The sequence below is a fragment of the Alosa alosa genome, chromosome 1 (genome assembly GCF_017589495.1).
Source record: "Alosa alosa isolate M-15738 ecotype Scorff River chromosome 1, AALO_Geno_1.1, whole genome shotgun sequence".
In the NCBI taxonomy this organism is placed as follows: Eukaryota; Metazoa; Chordata; class Actinopteri; order Clupeiformes; family Clupeidae; genus Alosa; species Alosa alosa.
The window spans coordinates 35,525,617-35,549,384 of NC_063189.1; the positions used below are offsets into that span (position 1 = coordinate 35,525,617).

General features: G+C 47.1%; 2 protein-coding genes across 3 annotated transcripts in view; one reads left to right on the top strand and one right to left on the bottom strand.

Annotated features, from left to right (window-relative positions):
• fam184b (family with sequence similarity 184 member B) overlaps positions 1 to 13,159 on the top strand; it is a 36,420-nt gene extending 23,261 nt beyond the window's left edge. Inside the window, exons 7-19 of the mRNA XM_048258515.1 lie at positions 2,759 to 2,869; positions 4,141 to 4,311; positions 5,614 to 5,735; positions 6,411 to 6,540; positions 7,347 to 7,532; positions 8,776 to 8,995; positions 9,376 to 9,506; positions 9,721 to 9,923; positions 10,372 to 10,530; positions 10,709 to 10,826; positions 10,969 to 11,070; positions 11,838 to 12,115; positions 12,792 to 13,159. Of these exons, the coding sequence (XP_048114472.1) occupies positions 2,759 to 2,869; positions 4,141 to 4,311; positions 5,614 to 5,735; positions 6,411 to 6,540; positions 7,347 to 7,532; positions 8,776 to 8,995; positions 9,376 to 9,506; positions 9,721 to 9,923; positions 10,372 to 10,530; positions 10,709 to 10,826; positions 10,969 to 11,070; positions 11,838 to 12,115; positions 12,792 to 12,885 (2,025 nt within the window). The 3' untranslated portion in view covers positions 12,886 to 13,159. The remainder of the gene's footprint in view (positions 1 to 2,758; positions 2,870 to 4,140; positions 4,312 to 5,613; positions 5,736 to 6,410; positions 6,541 to 7,346; positions 7,533 to 8,775; positions 8,996 to 9,375; positions 9,507 to 9,720; positions 9,924 to 10,371; positions 10,531 to 10,708; positions 10,827 to 10,968; positions 11,071 to 11,837; positions 12,116 to 12,791) is intronic.
• haspin (histone H3 associated protein kinase) lies at positions 13,139 to 23,733 on the bottom strand. Of its 2 annotated transcripts, none has more exons than XM_048258502.1 (17): positions 23,580 to 23,733; positions 22,902 to 23,121; positions 22,667 to 22,780; positions 22,299 to 22,517; positions 21,221 to 21,317; positions 18,070 to 19,785; positions 17,665 to 17,824; positions 17,323 to 17,465; positions 16,960 to 17,145; positions 16,404 to 16,489; positions 16,185 to 16,247; positions 15,838 to 15,929; positions 15,390 to 15,469; positions 14,873 to 14,961; positions 14,478 to 14,620; positions 14,061 to 14,163; positions 13,139 to 13,706 (listed from the first exon to the last, which is right to left on the bottom strand). In XM_048258502.1, the coding sequence occupies exons 2-17, from the start codon at positions 23,084 to 23,086 to the stop codon at positions 13,502 to 13,504; spliced, it is 3,681 nt and encodes a 1,226-aa protein (XP_048114459.1). In that variant the 5' UTR covers positions 23,087 to 23,121; positions 23,580 to 23,733; the 3' UTR covers positions 13,139 to 13,501. The 2 variants fall into 2 exon arrangements, with proteins under 2 accessions (XP_048114459.1, XP_048114451.1); XM_048258494.1 differs by having other exon boundaries at positions 21,221 to 21,320.
• Positions 23,734 to 23,768: the final 35 nt, after the last annotated feature.

The following is a 23,768-nucleotide window of genomic DNA, read 5'->3' on the forward strand; positions in this document are numbered from 1 at the left end:
GTTACTCCGAGTGGTCCTTGGCTTTTGGAATTGACTATCCGTCTGACTCCCTGGTCAGAAATATTGCGAGGAGATCCTGCATGGCAGTGATGTTTCTTCCACTTGCAGATAATGGCTCCCATGCTGTTTACTGAAGATTCTGAAGTTTTGAAATGCATCTGTAACCAGTTTCATTGATATGTTTTGCAACAATAAGGTTGCAAAGGTCTTGGGAGAGCTTTTGCTTTTATCCATCATGAAATGTTTCTTGTGTGACACCTTGGTAATGAAAAACCTTTTATAGCCCATCAATATACTAACCAAGCTTATATTAATTTGCACAGATAGAAAGGATAACTACTCTAACTACTTACAGATTCCAGCCGTTCCTTCCCTTCCCTTGCCTTAGTGCTTTTTCTTAGCTTGTTCAATACTTTTTCCCTGTGTTATTCCACTTCATTACACATGACTCTACTTATGGAGTGGTTTGGATTTTTATGTGTGGATTACCTGAGTTATTACTAATGCCTGGTGAAAATGTTGTACCCCCGTATTCCACTTTTCATGGGCCCTCTCCTCCATTGGGGCCCTATACTTCCCACTCTCCCCCAGTTCGGCGCCCCTTTAATCTGCTGAACCTTCTGCTTGTTTCCAAATATAAAAACAACTCAACATTGGCCTGCCTGCCTCAGCTGCCTGTGAGGGGCTTTTCAGTTGGATTACTGTTCACTGCAAAGCGGACGCAGGATGAGTGCAACTAACTTTGAAAATCAACTACTGCTCAAACTTAAAGGGAGAACTCCGGTGATTTTTCACATAGATCTCCATTTCTCAACTTCACCGAAACTGTCGCCGGTATGAACAAAACTGAAACAATCGGGTTTTACCTAGCTCGAAGTTGCTGCAGCTGGCGCTTACACACTGGGAGCATGAACATGGCTGCCTTAGCTGCTGGCTGCAGCAACTCGAGCTAGGACCAAAGTCCTTTTCAGGCAAGTACCTCCACTTTCGGGCGCCATATTGCATTGCTTTTTGGGCACTTATCGGTGCATCTATTTCGGCAGAAATGTGTGTGCGTAAGGCTTCACGACACCAATCTTGCTCCAGCAGCGAGATCACAACAGATGATTGGCACGATGTCTTCACAGCACACCACATGATTGGCTCAATGTATTCACATGTCAACGTTTTGCAGCGGAAGGGTTGTGATATTTGTAGACAACTGACTAACCCCATGCATTACTATGGAGGATTTTTTGAGTGCTGTATCTCCTCATTAGAAAGTCTCTGGTAAAACTGGTTGTTCTGGTACCCAAAAAAAAAAAAAAAAAAAGTAACTAAGTAACTTTTACTTAAAGTACATTTTAAATGAACTACTTTTTACTTTTACTTAAGTACATTTTCAGATCGGTATTTTAACTTGTACTTGAGTAATGTTTCATCAAGGTATTGGTACTTTTTACTTGAGTACAATATTTTTCGTATTTTTTCCACCTCTGGTATTTTACAACAAGAAAAAAAAAGCAAAGAAGAATACAGTGACCACCAGATGTACATGGAGTTTTGAAAACACTGATTTTGTTTTTTTCCAAAGACAAGTGTGTGTGTGTGTGTGTGTGTGTGTGTGTGGGAGGGGGGTCGTGTACAGTATGTATTCATAGGCCTATAGACCCTTTCAACTGCAGAAACAAACAATTCTACAGTAAGCTGTTCCTAAGGCATTTCTGGAGGCACAGAAAAAATGTATTGAGCTAATGGTACTGTAACATGGGGACAAACAAAAATAGAGTAAAAAGACAAATTTTACATAAAGTCAACATTTTTGTAGAACATTTTTACTGTATGCTGAATAAAGTCCAGATTGAAAGGGTTACTGTAATTTTCAAAGCAATATCTGCATTGGTTCTGAATATTTCAACCGGAAATCCTCTAGGAGCAGATTGAAAGGGTCCATACCTACATAGAGATGGTTTTGCAGAATTGGTGTCGGGTTATGATGTTTGGAGGACATGTTTAGAAAATTGTGTGACAAGCAAAGATTTAGTGTGTAAGCAGTTGAAAAAAACTGTAATGTAATATTTTTTAACCTTCCCACCAACATAATAACTTCCTGCAAACGTAATAATTATTACGTTGGTGGGAAATTGGGTTATTACGTTGGCAGTGGGCAATAGTTGGTGGGAAATTATTACATTGTCAGGATTATTATGTTTAAAACGTGCTGATTTTGTGCAGATTTTTATTACGTTTGTGGTTTATTACGTTGGTGGGAAATTATTATGTTGGTGGGTGTTACAGAGCACAGTCCTACATTCATACTCTCACAGAGCAGTGTTATACCCTCACAGAGCACAGTCCTACATTCATACCCTCACAGAGCAGTTTTATACCCTCACAGAGCACAGTCCTACATTCATACCCTCACAGAGCACAGTTTTACATTCATACCCTCACAGAGCACAGTCCTACATTCATACCCTCACAGAGCAGTTGTATACCCTCACAGAGCACAGTCCTACATTCATACCCTCATAGAGCACAGTCCTACATTCATACCCTCACAGAGCACAGTTTTACATTCATAGCCTTGATCCCCAGTTTTCTGTAGTGGCTGCTGAACAACGTTTGCTTAGATTCAAAATGTACTGCGAATCTGAACAATGTTAAAATTAACCTTTTGCTCTGTCTGGGGTTAGTCTGGGTGTTTTTTGTTTCCTTCCATTTTAAATCAACTTACCTGTTTTTTCCCCCTGTGTGAATGTTGTCACCATGGTTACAGGAGCTCCTGTCCCAGGCAGAGGAGCTGAGGAAGAGAGGTGAGGAGGAGAGGAGGAGTCTGGAGGTGGAGCGGGATGAGCTGAAGGCGCGCCTGCAGCTGTCCATCTCAGAGGTCAGGGGTCACTGACATGTCGGATATGTCATGCAAACATACACCACTGGTCAAACAAAAAGAGGTCTGCCCAGCACGTTAATTTACTCTAACTAGCAGCACAGTTCATTTTTAGAAGCTTTTACTTGATGATGCCATACATAGTATGACCAGCTGTTAAGCTCTTTTGTTGTTTGTACAGTGCCCTCCACATTTATTGGCAGCCCTGGTAAAGATTAGTAAAAAGAGATATTCTAATTCTACTTTTGCCATTTCATCGTAGAATGAAAACAATGAGGAAAAATCCAACCTTGAAGGGAAGCAATTTTATTCTGTAAAGAAAAAGTTACTCATAAAAAATAGATATTTTTTTAACAAAATCACAAATGCCACAATTATTTATTTAGTTCTTTATAAAAGAGCTCTAGTCTTCTCCTACATCTCATACTGGGTATCTGCAGAACATCTCTGGATTGTCCAGATTCCTAGGTCCTCTCTTGGGCACTCTCCTCTAAGGCTCACCCCACTGGTCTTCAGTTGAGCAAGTGTCCGGGGACTGAGATAACCATGGCAGATTTTGTGCTCTGTTAACCGTTTTTGCATGATCTGGACATATGTTTTGGATCATCGATCTGCTGGATGTTCCAAACATAACCGACTTTTAGCATCTTGGCAGAGGCATCCAGATTTTGATTTGAAATGCCCAGTTAATTCATAATGTTTATGAAGCCTAATAAGGTCCCCAGGGTGCCTGGTGGAGAGAATCACCCTCCACCATAGACACAGGGTTCTTTTCATTACAGTCAGTCTTCTATGCAAATTCCATCTTGAACGTTTTCTGGGGAAAAGCTCAATTTTATTTTCATCTGACCATAAAAGTCCTAGTAGCATTTAGCAACTCCAGCCATTTTCATTTGTAGTGAAATGACATGAAATACCATGCCATTTAAATAATCTGCTAGCCTGAAGGTCACTTCTGATGTTTTTTTTAGACTGGATGGATACTTTTGCTTTTATCTCTCTAAGAATGATCCTTGGGGAGTCTTGTCTATCTTACTATCCTCGGCACTGTGTGTAGGGGCAAGATAGATAGGAGTCCTTTTCCATGCAAGTTTATAACCATTTGAGTGGAACTCATTATTATTTTTTTAACTGTAAATATTGGCAATTTTTACCTGTTTTTACATCTATTTCCCAACTTACCAAGGTATAGGGTGCCAATAAATGTGTATGGTGCTGTATATCTTTGTGTATGCCTGCTTGTGTAAGTAATGTGTGTACGCGTCTCCTAGATTTCCCGGCTGGAGGAGGTGATCCGGCAGAAGGAGCGTGAGAGGGAGCTGGAGCTGGAGCGAGAGCGGCAGAGCCGTGAGGCGGCCAATCAGAGGCCGGTGTGCGGTGTGGAGTGTGCAGTGCTGAGGGAGCAGCTGGAGCAGGCGCACACCGCTCTGGAGCAGATGCAGGTAACACACACACACACACACACACACACACAGCTACAGACACTCACAGACAGACAGCCACTGACTGCAACAACCATACAAATGTCAACTCAATCACACACAAGTGCGCAATATACTCAAACTACAAGTGCTCTCTGCAGTGACTGGACTCAACATCTGTATTAGGTGTTTAAACTAAAGACCTGTATAATAACTACACGGGACCATCTTACACATCCTTCCTTACACAGCTTCTGCACATCCATTGCATCAGGCAGGAACTCAGATCATCACAAAAGCTTATGGAACATCCACAGACACTGAACATTCTGTACCCCCCAGGACACAAACACATACTACACATACATTTGCAGAGTTGTTAAATAGTCTACATGTATTATGTACCATCCACATATTTTGCCTGATACAAGCATACCATAAAATAGCAGTGTTATAAGCCCAGGGAAAACAGTAGGCTACAGGCCAACATGCAGTAGAGCAAATCAGGTAACACCAGAGACGATTGGTAACCCACAAATCCCCTTTAACATGCAAATCCTTTCTGGCAGTAGGAACAGCAAGTACACAGCTAGTCGGTCTTCATGAGAAAACAGGTGGGCAGAGTCAACAGTGGATGTTTGCGCTGTTATACTTTTGCTTTTCACAGACACAATAAAGGGCTCTGGAAATGGCTTTCCATCTTGAAACTACTGTACTGGGTTTCTTTGAGAGCTTTTAACACCTTGGGTGAAGTCTGAAGCCGATAGCCTTGGACTCCGTTCACCTGCTCCCTTTCTTTCACATCTAGACAGTCACTGATCATCAAAACATTCATTCAAGCACACATACACATACAGCACACATACACATACACACAAACACCCTTAGTCCATTTACGAGTTCAAATCTGCTGAATTCTGCTGAGCTCAGCTCATCAATACAGCATCAATACACTCAAACATACACACAGGCAGAAACACAAAAATACACTCACTCACACAGCACACACACACACACACACACACACACACACACACACAGCTTCAGCTTTAGCTGATGACACCACTACCCAAACAAGCCCAAGGACAGAGGCAGGCAGCCGCACAAAAGCCTCACTCTCAAATAAGCCTCACTGCTCTACTGGCCTCCAGCACAGTTTCCATGGGATATGCACTGAACATGACTGAGCTAGATTGTGAACAAGACATTTGTTTACTACATACAGTATTACTGTGGTACAACCCGATGTGTGTGCATATTGCATGCATGTGACAAGCTAACAATGCGGGGGTCACTGCGGTGGCTGTCGGTCATGTTTCTCAGGTGGATGTGGAGGAGCAGAGGTCCAGACTGCAAGGGAAGGTGGTGGCCTTGCAGGCCGAGAGGGAGACCCTGGAACAGAGGCTTCTGGAACAGTCTCAGCAGAACCTGGAGGAGAAGATCAGGTGGGCTCTCTCTCTTTCTCTCTCAATTTTTTTTTCAATTCAATGGTGCTTTATTGGCATGACAAAAAGGGCATTTGCATTGCCAAAGCAGTCATACATAACAGTGTATAGACAATTTATGAGTAACATACATAGATCTAAACTTAGCACTTATAGAATATCCATAAAGGTCATAGAGGGTAAAGGAAGGATGGAGGACAAAGACAAAAACAGTACAATACAATATACCCCCCCCTCCCCTACACACACACACACACGCACACATATACACATAGATCATACATGTAGACTAAAATAAATAAATAATAATAATAAATAAATAAAAAATAAAACATTGTGTATTTACATTACACTAGTGTCCCTCAGGTTATGGCATAATGATATATATTTTGCTGCCAAGGTAGCTGAAGGACCCTCTCCTGAGAGGATTTTTGTTTAGCTCTTTCGAAATTTGGCTCTTCAAAATTTGGGTCTCTCTCTGTGTTTGTGTGTGTGTGTGTGTGTGTTTGTGCCATTTTGTCGTAACTCTATTTGTTTATCTAAGCAACTTGTTAAATTATTAATGACTTTTTCCATGTTGTGAAGTAATGCAAGCCTTGCCTAAACAGAATCTAAAACATCCTTTCATGAAGATTTCATCACACCTTTAATGTGTGTATGTGTGTGTGTGTGTAGGGTGCAGTATGAACAGCGGTTTGCAGAGAAGCATCGGTCTGCTGTATGCGAGTTGCAGAGGGAAAGAGAGACGGAGATCAGAGAGATCACTCAACGCTGGCAGAGCAGAGTGGAGGAACTGCAGACACAAGTAAGCGCACACACACACACACACACACTATATGAGGACAACTGGCACACATACACACAGGTGTGTGTTGACAGGTGCCAGGTTCTTGTTGACTGTGAATGTTAAAAATATCAGTGCTATACAATCCTCTTGTGGTAGCAAAATGACTAAATGAATAATAACATCAAACAAAGAAAGAAATGAAAGCAGTAAACTAAGTTTTATATGTATTCAATATCATCTCTATGGGTAGTCTTACACTACACTTCTCACCAGACACAACAAAGAATATGATTTGAAGGGAACAGGTGCAAGAAATAATTTAAAAAAAGAGCAAATATGAGGCAAGGGCATGAAGCCCTCTCAAATTAAACTGTGGTGGCAGCCACTGGAACATCGGAAGTAGCCCATCCAAAGGGCCCAGCCTGAGTTCCAACCTCAGCAGGAGTGCCCTAGGGGTAAAAAAGGGAAACGCAGAAAAAGAAACCTCAGACGAAGTCATTAGAAAGTCTCTGACATACACATAGACTCCAACCTGAATTTTAATCTCATTGGTGGATTGTGCTGTGATTCTACTCGGCTCTCGGTGCCTTCTTTGGGATACGTTTTTGACTTGGAATATTTTTTTATGCAGTCCAGGAGTAGTTATTGTGCTGTCAAACACACACACACACACACACACACACACACACACACACACACACACACACACACACACACATAGAAAGAAGAATCAGGCCCATTCCCTCACACTGTTGGTTGCTGAATGCAAGTATGTGTGTATATATGTGTGTGTGTGTGTGTGTGTGTGTGTGTGTGTGCTGCAGTTGGAGGAGCGGAGGAGGGACTCGGGGCCGAGTGAGAGCTCCCGGGAGGCGTGTGCGGGCGAGGGCGAGATGGACCGTATGAAGCAGGAGATCCAGAAGACCAGGGAGCTCAACAGCACACTGCGCGCCCAGCTCCACAACACCATCCAGGAGAAGGAACGGCTCATGAGGAGACAGCAACTCAAGGTGGACACACACACACACACACACACACACACACACGCTGTGCGCCCAGCTCCATGCCACCATCTAGGAGAAGGAGCGACTCTTATCATCATACATACACGTAGAGTACACTCACACACACACACATAGAAATAAACGTGCACAGACACACACTCACACAAATACACACTCAAAGAGGACTGGCAAAACACATACACACACACACACACACACGCACACGCACACTCAGCTCAAGCCCAGCTCTGACTCCTCTCCTCCTATCAGAGCCCTTCAGCTGTTCTTGCCTGATCTGACACACACTGATAACACCAGTCTTCCTAATCACAAGCAGCGCGTTGTACAAGCCTTAATCCCACCTCCAGATAAACCGCTGCTACGGAACCCCTCAGCCTACCTGGGCACGGAGAGCTCTCAGCAAAACAAACCCCAAATCCCCCTGACTCCCCAGCAGGCCCGGTGCCGTGTGCCACCGTGCACAGGTGACCTATATAACGGGCATGCCGCAAGGAGAGAGAGAGAGAGATCCATATGGGGAGGTGTAGTGGGGGGCATGGAACATCTAAAAGCTCTCAGTGAGGCAAGCAGTGCCATTCTCAACTCACTGACTGACAGAGTGAGAGGGAGAGAAGGAGAGAGAGAGGAGAGGGAAGGAGAGAGAGAGAGAGATAAATAATTCATTGCACGAGATTGCCCACTGAGCCCAGAGGCAGTAGTGGCGGAGTGTGTTTCTGTGTGTGTGTGTGTGTGTGTGTGTGAGTGTCTGCACACGAGTGCAGGAATGCAAAACAGGCAACTGCTGTTTATTAAATCAAAGTCTGTGTGAAGCAGAATTAAAGTGGAACGTGTGTGCTGATACTAGACAGTTGTCCTCATATACAGTAGTGTGTGTGTGTGTGTGTCTGTAATTGTATAGCAGAATGTGTATGTTCTGTATCAGAGAATATAGGCATGGTATGCCTTTGATTACATATGGACATCATGTGCATGTATGGTATGTGAGCTGTTTGTGCATGCCTATGTTTAGACTTCTTGCCGAGGTACAGTATATATACATGGATCACATAGAGAACATACCGGCACCTACAGATATTTAGCATATTTAGCACAGCCACCCAGGGGTAGAGCACGAAGATCTCCTCACGTTACTGATGTGATGGATGTTAGGTGCCCAGGTCCTGCTGCCGTGGAGATACCATCAGAAGGTGGGTGTTACAGCTAGTGTGCCTGTCTGTGGTGTGCACAGGTGGTAAAAGAGGAGGATGAGGAGGATGAGGATGCGGAGGAGGGCGTGAGGGGAGGCGAAGGGAAGGACACAGGAGAGAGGGACACGGAGAGGGTGGACGAGGCGCTGCGTGCGGAGCGGCACAGCCACCAGCTGACCGTGGCGGCCCTGGAGGCGAGGGCCCAGGAGGACCTGCAGGCCGAGAGGCAGCGGCTGCACACGCAGGCCAAGCTGCAGCTGGGTAACACACACACACACACCACATATATATATATACCATATATACATATATATACACACACCCACACTTATGCACTCACACACATATACATACTCACAAAGAGGGAAAAAGCACATACACAGACAGGCACAAAATCACAGCACAAGCTGGAGAGCTGATCATTACACACACACACACACACACACACATCACATACGGGACTATGGGACATACGGCACAGCCCAGAGCTGCACAACCATAGCATAGTCACCATGGCACTTACATCTGTACACCCCCACACACACTCCTGAACATCTAGTTTGTGTGTGTGTGTGTGTGTTGTATACATGCTGGATGCTGACTTTGTATTTGTGTGTGTGTGTGTGTGTGTGTGTGAGCAGAGAAGCAGAAGGCTGAGCTGACCCAGCAGCACACAGAGTGGGTGAGGCAGGTCACACAGAGACACATGCAGCAGATCGAGGACCTGCAGGCTGAACTACGTACACACACTGAGATGGTGGCGCTACAACAGGTAATCACACACACACACACACAGAATGTGCCTTCAAGTGCCCCCTTTGTTAATTGACTTGTTCGTCTTCCTCTTGACCAAAAATTATTTTTACAGGACAGTAAATGACGATCATACTGAACGTGTATGTGTGTGTGTGAGCATGTGGGTTGATGTATTTATGTGTGCATGTGTGTGTGTGTACATATGAGCTCTCTCTCCCTCCCTCGCTCAGGACCTGAAGCAGCAGAACCAGCAGCAGTCGTACGAGCGTCAGCTGGACGAGAGCCGCAGCGAGGTCCAGGAGCTGCGGCGGGACAACGGCGAGCTGAAGGAGCGCCTCGGTGCCCTCCTGGAGGAGAGAGAGAGGGAGCGCGAGCGAGAGAGGGACAGGGAGAGACGAGACGCCTCCAGCGCCGAGGACCACCGCTACTCAAGGTGAGAGGTCATCGAAGGGTCAGAGGGGAGAGTGTGTCAGAGCGGAGAAGATCAGAGGAGACCTGGGGAGAAGAGATAAGGGGGCAGCAAAGGGAAAGGCTGTCCAGCAGCGGACAGATTTTATACTAGAGCTGGAACAGAACAATTCATGCAGACAGAGAAACAAATTGAGAGAGGAGGGGGGTAGGGCTCCTCTTCGCTCGAGGATGAGTAATCTGTTTTCTCATCATTTCCTGCCCAGCTATGAATGTGATTTCCTTGGAAGAAAGAGGCTCTTATCTGGGGGTTATATTCCATCTGTAATACCACTACTAATTGTAGGGCCTATCATAATTAAGCCCTATCAGACGGCCCCTTTGAAAAAAAGAAACTTCCACCAAACTGAAGCATCTCATCATATCTGTGTGTGTGTGTGTGTGTGTGCGCGCGCGCACGTGTCCTTGGGCAGCTCTTGGGAAGAGCAGGAGCGAGGCAAGGAGGGGAAGGAGGAGAGGGAGAAGAGGAGGCAGGATGTAGACAGCATGAAGAGAGATCACAGGAGGGAGATCCAGACCCTCATCGCTGCCCAGACGCGCCTGCAAGCCCGCATCATCGCCCTGGAAACAGAGTACTATGCTTTTAATTATTAATTACCCACCACACATACACACACACCCACATACAACATAACAGGAATCTGGTGCACTCCATCTATGTTTACCTTCATGTCTAGCCCTTTCAGGATATAAGTGATTTGAAAGCGTATATGTGTGTGGCTGAGGCTCTGTGTGTGTGTGTTTGTGCAGGCTGAGAGAGCGTGAGGAAAGGACCAGGAGGCGAGAGCCACGACTGGAGGATCTGCACAACATCTCTAAGCTCCAGGACAAACTTGCCGAGAGAGATCAGCTCATCAAGAGACTGGTGGTGAGACCTCTCTGCACTCCTGCTGAAATCCTAGCACTGCAGCCATCGCTGCATCAGTGCAGTATGAACATGGTCATCTAGGGCTGTTTTGACACGCAACGCAGGAGTGGAATTGTGCTGAGGTTTGGTGCATGTTTTTTAGGAAGAGCGTCATCAGCTGTCTCAGCATCCTCCTGTGGGTGATGGAACTCCGAAACACTATGAGAGCAAAACCCACGTCGGCAGTCTGACTCCCACATTAAAGGTATATTATCTTTCTCTCTCTCTTTTAAATTCACACTACGAACTGAAGAAAGTAAGCCTGAAAGAACTGTGTCGTATCACATTCATATGCACATTAATACACACCATACACATCCACTTAAATAATCATCTGCTGTTCCCCGACACAATATCCCTCACGTATAAATATAAAACAAGACAGTACATTTGTAGCCTGGAAATTCAGACCCAAATCCGGCACCAAGCATGCATTTGAAAATATCACAGCACGCAATTGGATAACACTATGACCAATGTTTACTAAATGATTCCGGACTTCGCTACAATTGGATAACACTACGACCAAGGTTTACTGACTGATTCCGGACTTCGACGTTGCAGCGCTGTCGTCATGTTTAGCTCGCCTGTGGCCCGCCTATATCAGATACATCAATGTGATTGGTGCAGCTCGGCTCCATGGGCATAGGTAATGAGCATCATTACTCATCGGCAGAGTGACTTGCTCAGCAAATTCAAGTTGTGCACTCGCGGGAACTCTGGATTTCCAGGGTAGTACAATTGTGTCAGGGTAGATGAAGAAAAGCCTGAAGGGCTGTTGTGGGAAGTTGCATTTAATGACCATAATTGTGATATGTCTTTTTCATATGATGATATGATGTGTCTGATATCTGCAAGGAAGGGCACAATAGTCTCTGACAAACAATGTTTTGCAAGAGGAAGCCGGCTCTTGCCTTCTAGCTTTTTGACATGGTAGCAGTTAGTGCAGTCCCTCTTCTTTGCTCCCCACAGAAGGTGGTCTTGGAGGAGACCCCTCCTCGGGTCACTAGCGTCCCAAATCTCAGCGCCTACGAGCGAGGCTACCTGACCCCCGACGCCGGGACGTCCATGTCTCCCCAGACGGCGCGCTCGCCCAGCTTTGAGCACAGCTCTCGGGGTCTTCCCTTGTCCCGCACCAGCACCCCAAATTCAGGCTCCACGCTGAGCCCCAACCCGTCCCCTGGCCAGAGACACGGCCGCTCGCCCCCCCAGGAGCTCCCGCATCAACACCCCACCTACACACACACCAGGTGAGCGCCGTGAGCCAGTGACTGGAGCACAACTCACAGATTTAATAACAATACATTGAGATGATCATTTGACAATGGTGTAAAATGATTTTAAAGCTTGTTTTTCTTTTTACTGCCAAATGATGGGAACACGTACTGTATACAAGTAGGAGGCCATGCAGCAATTAATAACTAACTAACCATAGGAAATGAAACGTGTGGAATATGGCTCAATAATGTATGCTTGTATTCTCTACCAAGAATGGGCTAGCCCAAGAAGTAATAGGCTCTGTGGCTTAATGAGCAAGAGAAGCGACATACACCTGCATGTCACCAGTGAAAAAGATATATACACACACACGCAGACACATACACATTTGGAAGGATTTTGCAGGGTTTCACAAAATGTTCTGGACTGTGGCCATGACAACACCTTCTGGCTACCATGGTAACACAAAGTGGTCAGGCCTGTTTCCATGGTAACAACCACTAGATAGTGAAGATGTTCCTACACCATCAGTCTTGTGGGATTCGGGGCACAATTGCATGAGACAAAAAGTAATTACAATGTTTACTACGTAACACACAATATATCATTCTGAGAAAAAAGGGCATGCTATTATTATGTATGAAGACTTCAAAAATCCATCTTCCTTTGGTCCTAAAGCATGTGTTCGTTTCCCACCTCTTTCCCCAGGACTCCGACAGAAAAGAGAGTGATTGAGACGGTACCGCCAGATGGACAGGACCCTCAGAGACAGGAGTGGTTCACTAAATATTTCTCTTTCTGAGGAGCCCCGGCGAGAAGCTGCCCCAACTCATGCCTGACTATAATCGTATACAACGCTCTGTCATGACAAAACCTCAAAAGGCACTTCAGTTACCTCAAAGCAGATCAAAGACTCAGTATAAACACATATGGGGTTGTTTCTGTATGTGTGTGTGTGTGTGTGTGCGTGCGTGTGTGAGTAAGAGTGTGACTGGCCAAATCATGCCAATATCATGTGCTTATTTAATGCTGATGTATTGTGTATATTGTGACTAATAAAAATACTTTATTTTTAATCCCATTTTTACAATTTCTTCCATGATTGCCAGTCGGCTCTCATCAAAATGGATTTATTTAAAAGTGTTAGTATCCAGTACGCTTCTGTACAACTTCAGGAAGTCCTGGAAAACCCTCTATAACTGACACCAAAATGCATCCAACGGCAGCACACACACACATCAAAACTGAGTGAGTCTGTGTGTGTGTGTGTGTGTGTGTGTGTGTGTGTGTGTGTGTGTGTGTGTGTGTGTGTGTGTGTGTGTGTGTGTGTGTGTGTGTGTGTGTGTGTGCGCGCGCGAGCGGCACACAGGCTGTGTCCTTCTAAAACAGTCCAGGCGCCCCGGCGGCTCTTTGCGCCCTCACGGGAACAGGCTGCTGCGATGAAGCACGTCGGTGGCCGACTGGAAGGCCGGCAGGTCCTGGAGGAAGGTGCGCAGGCTGCTCTTGAGCGCCCTCGCCTGGGCTCCCTGAGCACTGCTCTTGTACTTCATCCCCAGCAGCTTGTCCGTCAGATAGTGCAGCCACAGCACATTAGTGTGGGGGTGGTACTCACTCCAGTTATTACTGCCAGAGGGAGATTGGAGGAGAAAGAGAGAGAGAGAGAGAGAGAGAGAGTGTGGAAGAGAGAGAGAGTGCAGAAGAGAGTGAGAATGAAGGAGCCAGAGTGTGATTAGCCCAGAGACACGATAAGGAGAGGAGGAGGAAGGAGAGAAGGAAATAGAGGAGGAGATTAATGCTGGTATTAAAGTATTACAACAGCACGCATGGATGCACACACTCACTGGGGAATTGACTAATAGTTTCTGACAGCAGGGCGCGCGTGTAGGCAGGAGGCTCCCAGGCACACCCGGAATAATGTGCTGGGAGGACGGAGACAGCGAGATGTGGACGGCGCGAGGTGGGCAGAGGTGGACTTACCGGTTCTCCTCGCGCATTTTGCGGTAGATGTCAAACTGGTAATCTCCCTGGCCCATGAACAGCTCTTCGTCAGCAGAGATGTCACAGGACACCGTCAAACCATCTGAGAGAAGGAGGGAGGGGGAGGAGAGAAACAGAGAAACAGAGAGAGAGAGAGAGTGATGGAGAGAAAGAAAAGAGATGTAGACACGTGTAGGCATGACCCATTTATTTCAGCTTCCGCTGGGATTGCAAACTTCATTTACTGCCTAAAACGATTACAGCCTCTCCCCCAGGGCACAGCCTAGGCAGATGAACACACAATATCACAGAGCAGCACAAGCCATGTTCACACAACAGTCAACAGAAGTATGTGTGTGTGTGTGTGTGTGTGTGTGTGTGTGTGTGTGTGTGTGTGTGTGTGTGTGAGTGGCCTACCTATCTCCAGTCGAGACAGGGAGTAGTCGATGATGTTGACCTGCACCCCTCTGGTCTCTAAGGAGCGGGTTTCACCACTCAGGACGTAGTCACACTCCTTCTGCTTGGTGGTCTTCACCAGGACATTGCCCCAGTGCAGGTCCCTGTGGGTGGGGATGTGGAGGACGTGACATTAGGGGACAGTTTGGTTGGCTCATATTGCAATGTTGTTTATGTGTGTATATGTATGTGTGTGTGCGGTCAGTGAGAAATACTGTGTGTGTGTGTGTGTGCCAGTGGTTTGTAATGTGTATGTATGTTTGTTAGTGTGTGTGTTTGACTGAGTGTGTGGATGTGTTTGTGTGTGTGTATGTGTGTGTACAGACATGTCTTGTGTGATGTGTGTGCTTTCTGACCTGTGCTCAAAACACAAGGCCTGTTCAGCCACGGCCAGCGCAGCTGTCACTTGCTGTAGGATGCTCTTCGCCTGAGCCAGAGAGGACAGCTACACACACGCACACACACACACACACACACACACACACACACACACACAGAGTCAGTGTCAGTCTCAAGTCAGTTCTCCCCTCCCTCTCCCTGTCCAGCAGTCAATAGCATGTAGGTTTAGAGTGGACGTTGATGCATGAGTGACGGACACATCGGTGGCACACACTCGCTGCCCACGTCCATCACGCTGAGGACCGTCGACTCAGGAGGTCAGCTCCTAACACAAACACGCAAAGGCAAACGTTGAGGCAGCAAGAGTGTCCACTCTCAGCTGCAATGAGCTGCCCAGCATGGACACCTCTGAAGCCATGACTGCACTAGAACGGCTTCACTATCCGAAACAGCACAGCCCACCACTGGTCAACTATAGGGGCATGATCATTATAACAGTATGTATGATATCTGTAAGAGTGGGGTCATCTTTACCTTGCCGTTCATGTTTTCAAGGTCGCTGCCACCAAACTCAAACTCCAGAATCAAGAAGAACTGCTCCTCACCGAAGAAATCTGAGGAAGGAACGAGTTCTGTTACAGCACCTGTGTAATGACCGTTCGCTGATGCTGAACACACTCTCAGATACACAGACACCGACAACAAACGGATGAGAAATGAAATGCCTGACAGACAAAACAGCAGTCAGGTGTAACAAATGTTTCTATGGGAACAGAGCAAGAACATCAGAGTGTGCTTTAAACACCAGCCACCCATAGCAACAAACAGTGGTTAAAATGATAGCCTCTTAACAATCATAGGGCATCATGGGAAATGTAGCCCTGGGTCATTTTTGTTTAACCCATCGACAGTCAGTCGGTGATCTGTTCCCCAAGGCCAAGCCCTGGGCAAGCGTTGGGCAACAGGCCCTGGAGGTGCTCACCTGGCCGGTCGTTCTCGGAGCCGCGCTTCTTGTCGAACTTGTCCCAGGCGCTCAGCAGCTGCTTTGGGTATGGGCCCTGGACACAGTGCAAGCTGCAGAGGAGAGAAGGAGCACGAGACTCAAACAAAGTTACGCCACATGGCACCATGTCAGGATACATCCACAGCTTTGGTCAGGCTCTGGCCTCGTCCCGCAGGTAACCACAGCCATGATAGTGTCCTTTACCAGACATCCAGCCAGTCAGTGAAGCTGGGTATTGACAGTAGAAGAGGGGATTGACCACTCTAAGTGTGTGTAGGAGAGAATAGTGTAGAGGAGCTAACGGCGTACTAATGATCCTCACTCACTCATGCAGGCCGATGAAACCGCATGTTCGGTTTTCCTCCTTCTCATCCAAGCTGCTCAGCTCCCTGGAGGCACACACACGTGCACAGGCACGCACGCACGCGCACACACACACACACACACACACACACAGTTTAACAAAGTGATGAAGGCAACACCAAAAAAGGCAACATTCTTCCTGAAAAGACAGTCGATACTGGTGAAATAGCACAGCGACGTACTTGGAGATGATAATTTCATGGAGGATTTCTCCAAAACTCTTCTGGTCCTCCCCATTGACTTTCTGCTTGCCTTCCACAGGAATAATCTACAGACAGCACAGAGCGACAGAGCAATCAATACCAAAGCATCAAAAGCAAGGAAGAGATATGAGCAGAATTTACAATGAGAGGGAGAGAGGGAGAAAGAGAGGGGGGAGAGACAGAGAGTGAGAAAGAGAGAGGGAGAGAGAGAAAGAAGTAGAGAGAGAGAGAGAGGGAGGAGAGAGAGAGAGAGAGAGAGAGAGAGAGAGAGAGAGAAAGCAGTGCCAGCAAAAACGCAGCCATCTATCCAAAGACAAATCCATAAATCACCCCCATCTCCTGGATTTCTGAATTTATGCTTCATGGTAACAAAACATAGAAATGCCAATGACAAATATTATACTGCTACTTTAACGGCACTGTTGCACACATTTGAAAGGCAGTGAGCTCTACATTAGGCCCCGTGGTAATGGTTCAGTCCAGTAATAAAAATTGAAATCCAACAGTGGACACGAGGTCAGGCCACAACACGTGCCTTGAGCGCCACCGGTTGGCCGTCGCTGTTGGTGGTGGAGAACACCTCGCCGAAGGTGCCCTCTCCAATCTTGCGGCAGAGCTTCATGCGGGCAGGCGGGATGCACTGGTCGAATGTCAGCGGCCCTTCCTGCTGGCACTCCTGGTACACCTTCTCCGCGTCGCTGATGTCCTCCGCCACCGAGAGCTGGGGGGGGGGGGGTTGGGGGGGAGGCGAGGGTCAGGTCAGGTCACTCAGGGGTAAACTCCATGTTTGTATTTTGATTTGGAGTGAAGCAGGCGAATGGGTGAAGAAACTTCATATAATCACTACATTATTGAGTGAGTGAGTGAGTGAAATGGACGAAAGAGCATGAGGGCTCACCTGAGAGGAGTGTAGTGAACCCCGGGACAGACGGGTCAAGGGAGCAAGGGACGGTGAGGCAAAGATGTCCTGACTGGCATTCAGCCGCTGCACTGCGGGAGACTGCATGCTAGACAAGCCAAGACGGTGGGGGGTAGCGAATGCTGCAGGTACACACACACACACCCACACAATCACACACAATCACCGTTTCAGCGCGCAAAGATACACAGATCACATCACCGCTAAAGTGTTTCATCATCAATAAGCACAGAGAATTTAGCCCACTTCACGTCTGGATGTTCCACACGCATCCAAAGAGATTGGGACTGGACAAGAAGAGTGTGTGTGTGGACGCTGTACCGGTTTTCTTCTTGTGGACGGACAGGGCAGCTTTGAGCCGGCTCCACATGTGTGTGGAGAGGGACGCGTCTGGGGAGAGGCCGGCCAGGATGGACGAGATGTTCAGCTGCTCCGCACGCGCCGGGGTGACAGGCAGCGCTGGCCAGTTGGACAAAAGCTCCTACACACACACACAGAGTCCTAGTGTCAGTGTAACTTAGTAAAAAAATGTTAGGAGGTAGCAACCGCTCTCATACACACACAAACACACACCGCAGTGTGCTCTATTTCTGAAACACATAGAAACTAACTGACTGAAAAAACACATTTGACTAACTATGTTAACCGCCTATCCATCAATTCCCAGCAAAAACAAGGCACTGTCCCAAACCCAGAACCCCTTCAACAGTGAAGCCCTGACCTCACCTTGCTGGGTTTGGCCACAGCTGCCGGGCCAAAGTCCAGCGAGTCGTGCGCATTGTGCTGGGCGCGGGCCAAGTTCGTGTCCCGCTTGGTCCAGCGGCTGACGCTGAGGCCGCTGACGCAGGCCTTCCTCCCCGTGCCCACTCGCCCCACGGGCTGCTTGCTCCTGCTCGCCAGCACGGTCCGCTCAGGAGAGGAGCCCGACCCACTGGCGCCACCGCCACTGACCCTAGAAAAGCTGTCCGACAGCCTACGCCTGTTGAGGCGGCGGCGCTCGGGCTGACCCTCGCCGGCCTCTTTGCCCAGGTGGTGTCCCGCCGAGCTGTTGGAGGAGGAGGGGGTGGTGGGGGCAGGGAGCGCGCTGCTGTTGGAGCTGGAGCTCTCGGACTCAGGCTCGGTCTGCGCTGCGGGCACTGGCGCCCGAGGAGCCGAGGCTGCGGCGACGGCGTGGTGGCGGAGCAGGAAGGGGGACAGGCGACGCGCGTCCAGCAGGATGACGGGCTGGCAGGAGACGCAGCGGGCCTTCAGACGCTCCACCAGCTCGTCCAGCCCTGCCGCCTCCCCGCCCTCCCCAACGCAGCTCTCCTCTTCGTCCACTTCTCCTACGACTCGTGCTGTTGCTTCTTCTTCTCTGGGCTCCTCCATGGCCTCTGCTTGGCTGGGGGAGGGGATGGTAGGTGGAGCCGGAGGGTCGGTAACGCAGAGGCTGGGCAGCTCTGAGAAGGAGGAGAGCTCGAAGACGGGACCTGTCCGTCTGGCGCTGGTGCGGACAACGGGCTGGCTGTCCAGGCAAGAGGAGAAGGTCTCCCCCGCGCTGAGAATCTGGCTGCTGCTGTCCAGTATGGGCAGGGGGAGGAGGAGGTCGGTCCGCGGCAGCCTCACCACGGGGCTGGCCGTCCGACACCGCTCCTTCAGTGCCTCCACCAGGGAGTCCAGGCGCGTCTCGGCCGTCACAAAGCCGCTGGCCGCCTGCTCGTCATCATCCGCCCCCTCGGCCCCCTCCTCCTCCTCCACCCGCGAGAAGAGCACCAGGCTGGCCAGCTGCTCCTCCTGCCCAGACTCTCCGGCTGTCCCTTGAGCTCCACCGGGAGAGTCCGCCAGCTGGCTGGGCGGCTTCATGGGACTGGGTGCTGCAGCCTGGCTATCAGCCACCTCCACCGACTGGCTGGCGAGCTCCACGCTCACCTGACCGGTCTGCTCTGCTGGTGCCGGTTGTCCGTTTGTCCCGGAGAGAGCGGCCTCGCGATGACGCTCGGCGTTGCCTCGGTCATCTCCTGCGACCGCCAGAGGCGAGCGCGAGGCCGTCGTCTCTCGGAGGCGGCTATGTGCAAGCGGCCCCCGCCGTGGCCGCTTCTGCTGCGGCTGCCGGGGCAGCTCCGTGTCGGTGGCGCTGTCCTCGGTGCTGAAGTGGATGCCGCTGAGCGAGGCGTCGGGCGAGGCGAGCAGACGCCGGCCCAGGGCAGCGGACGGCGTGCTGGAGAAGAGTGGGGCGTGGCAGGGCAGGGACGGGTCATCGGCGCTCGCGTTCAGCAGGGACTGTGGGCGGTGGACACGGACGCCACCAGGGGGCGGGCCCATGGAAATGTCCGAGGACGTGCGCTCCAGGCTGACGGGCGGCCGCAAGGGAAGCCGCTTGCGGCGGGTTACTGCGCGAGGGAGCACGGGGGCGGCCCGCGCAAAGTCATCGGAGGAGTCCAGGTTCACGCTTGGACAGAGAACCTGGAGCAAAATCATGGCGGACAGTCAGACATGAACACCAGAAAATACTAAGCACCATAAAGATTACCAGAACACTGTAATTTAACCTCACTTCAATGTAGACACAAAATGTTATGCAAATGTCATGATAGTTTGAACTTTATGGATGTTAAATTTGCCCTACATTATGAAAGCAGTATTTCAAACTAAATTATGAGCAATTTTCTTTTCTGATCCTTGGAGACTAAAAAAAAAAAAAAAAAAGAGGGGGCATTCTCCACTGTGCTAATATAATGATTTTCCTAGCCCCGCTGAGTCTTGGACACAGTCCCAGAGAGCTTAACAGGATAGTTCAACCAAAAAGACATTTCTGATATTATACACTCAGTCACCCAGAAAGAGATTAGCATGTCAGTACAGCACAAAATAAGATTCAAAATTCTTATCCTCAAATGTGCCTGTCCCAGGTCTGCATAAATCATGGGTGTCCATTTTTTCCCCCAACAGGGGCCAGATTATGTAAATACCTGAGGGCCAGTTCTTTCTTGTTAGATTTACACAGCCTTTGCATTCTATTTAGTTGTAAGTGTATCAGTATATTAGGCGGACCAGTGAATTCGTTTGCAAAATATTTAATCAGAATTAGCCATTGGTCCATTAGTTTTACATTAAATCCACATTCCTCTGATTGTAAACTCCTTGATTAACCCCAAGATTACTAGGAACTGTCACAAATACAGTGAACTGTGCAATCAAAACATCCCCATCATATTGTGGGAAAGAGGCCGTGGGCTGCGTTTGGCCCCAGGGCCGTCATAAGTGAATGAATGCCAGTCTACAGTGCACAGATACACTGAAGAGTAATGAGGAAGCAGTGCAGCACAGATCATTCTAGCTCAACTGATGAACTCAAGAGTTAGATATGTGTTACATGTGCTCAACTGATTAACTCAAGAGTTAGATGTGCTCGGAAGTGGGCTGCTTGATTATGACAGTATTGACAGTATTTCTTTTGTCAGTATTGACATCATGGTTCTTTACCACAATTTGGGACACGTCCGTTTACTTAACTTTCAAAACATGCTTTTTAACAGTGGATTTAAATCTTAAATATAATTAAACTAAAAGACAAATAAAACAATATATGTACTATAATGTATACAGTATACTTATAAAACAGCTACCACTGTAAAGCAAAGAGGTGTGCTAAATGTATGCCTGTAACTCAAAACAAAATCACTGTTCAAAGAAATCACTCTCTCTCTCTCTCTCTTTCTCGATTATGTTGTTTTCATAATTGTCGGAAGTCATAACTGAAATTCAATTAATTGCACAGGGCTAGGATGTTAGATGCTAGACCTGAAAGTGAGATCCAGAGGCCCAAGACTGAACTCAGAACATGGCACATCATGTTCACATTAACAATAGCACAAATCAAACAAAGCAACATGCATACCGGTGGCTTGGAACTTGGTCCTCTTGATTTAACTGACTGGACTCTTCTCCGAGCAGTTACAAATTTGCCAGGTGCAGGCGCAGCAGAGTCCTCTGAGCTGCTGGTAGAAAACCATACAATACAAAAACAAACAAACAAAAAACATTAACTTTTGACTTTTAGAGAGTAAATACTGTACATTGGAAGAGCAATTAGATAAAGAAAATTATAATAACTATACTGATACTATTTTAGTTCACTTAAAAACAAAATGTAAAAATCTGCAAATGAGTCTTAAACTCATGTTCAGTTGCAAAAAGGACACAGACAACATATCAAATGTTGAAAATGACAAATTTGACTATTTCATGGAAATTATGTTCATTTTGAATTTGATACTAGCAACATGTTTCAAAAAAGTTGGACATTTAATATGTTGTCTATGTCCTTTTTGCTGCTAAATATGGGTTTACGAGACTTGTATATTATCACATTCTGTTTTGATTTGCATTTTACACAACGTCCCAACTTTTTCTGATTCGGGGTTGTATAACAATGGATTAATGATAGCCATTATTGTGCAAAACCTAGCGTAATGAAATAACAATTAAAGGTAGGGTAAGCGATGCTGGATGACGTAGTGTTTGTTTATGCTTCTTAGCAGGCGCTTTTGTCCAAAGCAACTTACAAAGCATACAAACAAAACACACCAGTAAGGTTGCTCACCCCTCCCTTTAGTGTTCCCTGAGAAACTACAGTGTTTTGTTATTGCTTAATTGGGGGACAGGCTAGCCCCCCTTTACAGAGCCAGGTCTGTGTAAGAAGAGCGGGGGTTTTGAATATTGCAATAAGAGAATGAAGAGCTAGCGGATCATGAGGACATATTCCCTGAATGTTACAAAAAGTGCTGGACGTTAGAAATCACTTAGGTCTCTGTTTTTACTTCTGCCCTGTTATTCTTTTATTTACTTTTATTCTTTGCTATTGTTAATGCAATGCACAGTTAATTACTCTTGTGTATAGATACATCTGCCTTGCCTACCCAAACTTACCTTTAATGTCAACCTCTGCCAAAAAACAAACAAACACACACACTTACTCTAATGTCTTGGCTCTTGAGTTGTTCTTTTGGAGCACTGTGGTGACTCTGGGATTCTTCATCAGAGAGTCTTCCTCACTCTCGCTGGTACTGAAGATGCGTGCAGACTTCTTCTGGCCTCTCCTCATGACCGCGGTAGGCTTCTCATTCTCGCTCATGCTGCTGAGCAGCACTCTTCCTCGACCTTTCCTCATGGGCTGCCGGGGTGGCTTTCTCTGGCTGACAAGGGTGCACATTATGAGACAGGATGACTACCTATTCTGGTCACAAACTAGTATGACATATTTGGCAAAACAAAACAAAAAACAGATTCTACTACTGGGTTGAATAATAACAATCAGTCAAGTGTTTTCATGGGCATGCCTCACCTTGTCACTTTGGTTGTTTTGGCTACAGGCTCGGTTAGGAATACGTTTTCCACATCGCTGTCCCCCTCTTTCGAGTTTGACGTCGCCCTCTTAGCAGCCCTGCCTTTCTTTTTCCTAGTGATGCAAAGTGAGCCATCAAATACTTGACAGTCCTCCATATATGTAATAACAGACTAAATTATTTTTTAATCGATTCAACAGTTACCATGTGAACCTGTGAGAACCACAACGTTACCTTTTCTTCAGTTGCACTGAGCTGTCATTCGCGTCTAGTAAGGACGGATCGGACACATCCGTGCTGGAGAAAGCCTTTTTTCTGTAGTCTGGGCTAAGCCAGGCGTCTGGCTTTCGAACGACTTTACTTCTTCCGTAAGTCCTCATAAACAGCGGAACGACGTTACGTCCCATGGTTTCACTCATGATTACTAGGATTGCTGGGCATCAAGGGGACAACACTTGAAAGAGGAGAATGAAATCGGATATGTGTGAAATTAAATACAATGAATTTATATTAAAGCTGTGGTGAAACTGGTCTTAGACACTTGCTGCCTGTTGTCGTTCACGGACAGTCACTCGTTTTAATAGCAACCGTTATGCTAACTAAAGACAGGCATCTAACACCAGTTAACAATCTGCTATGATCAAATTATGGGTAGAGCTAACTCACTAACGTTAGTTTTATTGTGGATGTAACGTTACAGATAACTGTAAATTATCTATACTGAATTCCCCCTCCCCAGATTTTAATGTTGTTATTTAAATGAAACTGAACCATTTTACTTTCTGTGTTTTCCTCTTGCAACAGTCAGCGTTAACGTTAGCTTATGACTGTTGCTGCAAATCAGACAAGCGAACATGACCGTACTAATTTAAAACGTTAACGCTAACAGTTACTTGCGTTGAAGTTACTCACCTACGTTTACGATACTTTCCTGCCTTATCTATTGTCTCTTATTTAAATTATATTGACATGTTTACAGTCTGTCATATTATATCGTTGTATCCGTAGAGGGAGTCATTGATCATTTTCAGCTAACCCTCACCGCGCTCTGGTTTGAAATCTTGTCGCTACCCGATTGGCTGTAATTCTGAGTGTACAAAC

Coding starts and splice junctions, on each gene's coding strand:
- haspin (XM_048258494.1), bottom strand. CDS start 23,086: ATGAGTGAAACCATGGGACGTAACGTCGTTCCGCTGTTTATGAGGACT. Junction 19,786..21,220: donor GACCAAGTTCCAAGCCACCG/GTATGCATGTTG, acceptor ATTTTGCTCCAG/GTTCTCTGTCCAAGCGTGAA. Junction 14,164..14,477: donor CCTGTCTCGACTGGAGATAG/GTAGGCCACTCA, acceptor TCCTTCTCTCAG/ATGGTTTGACGGTGTCCTGT.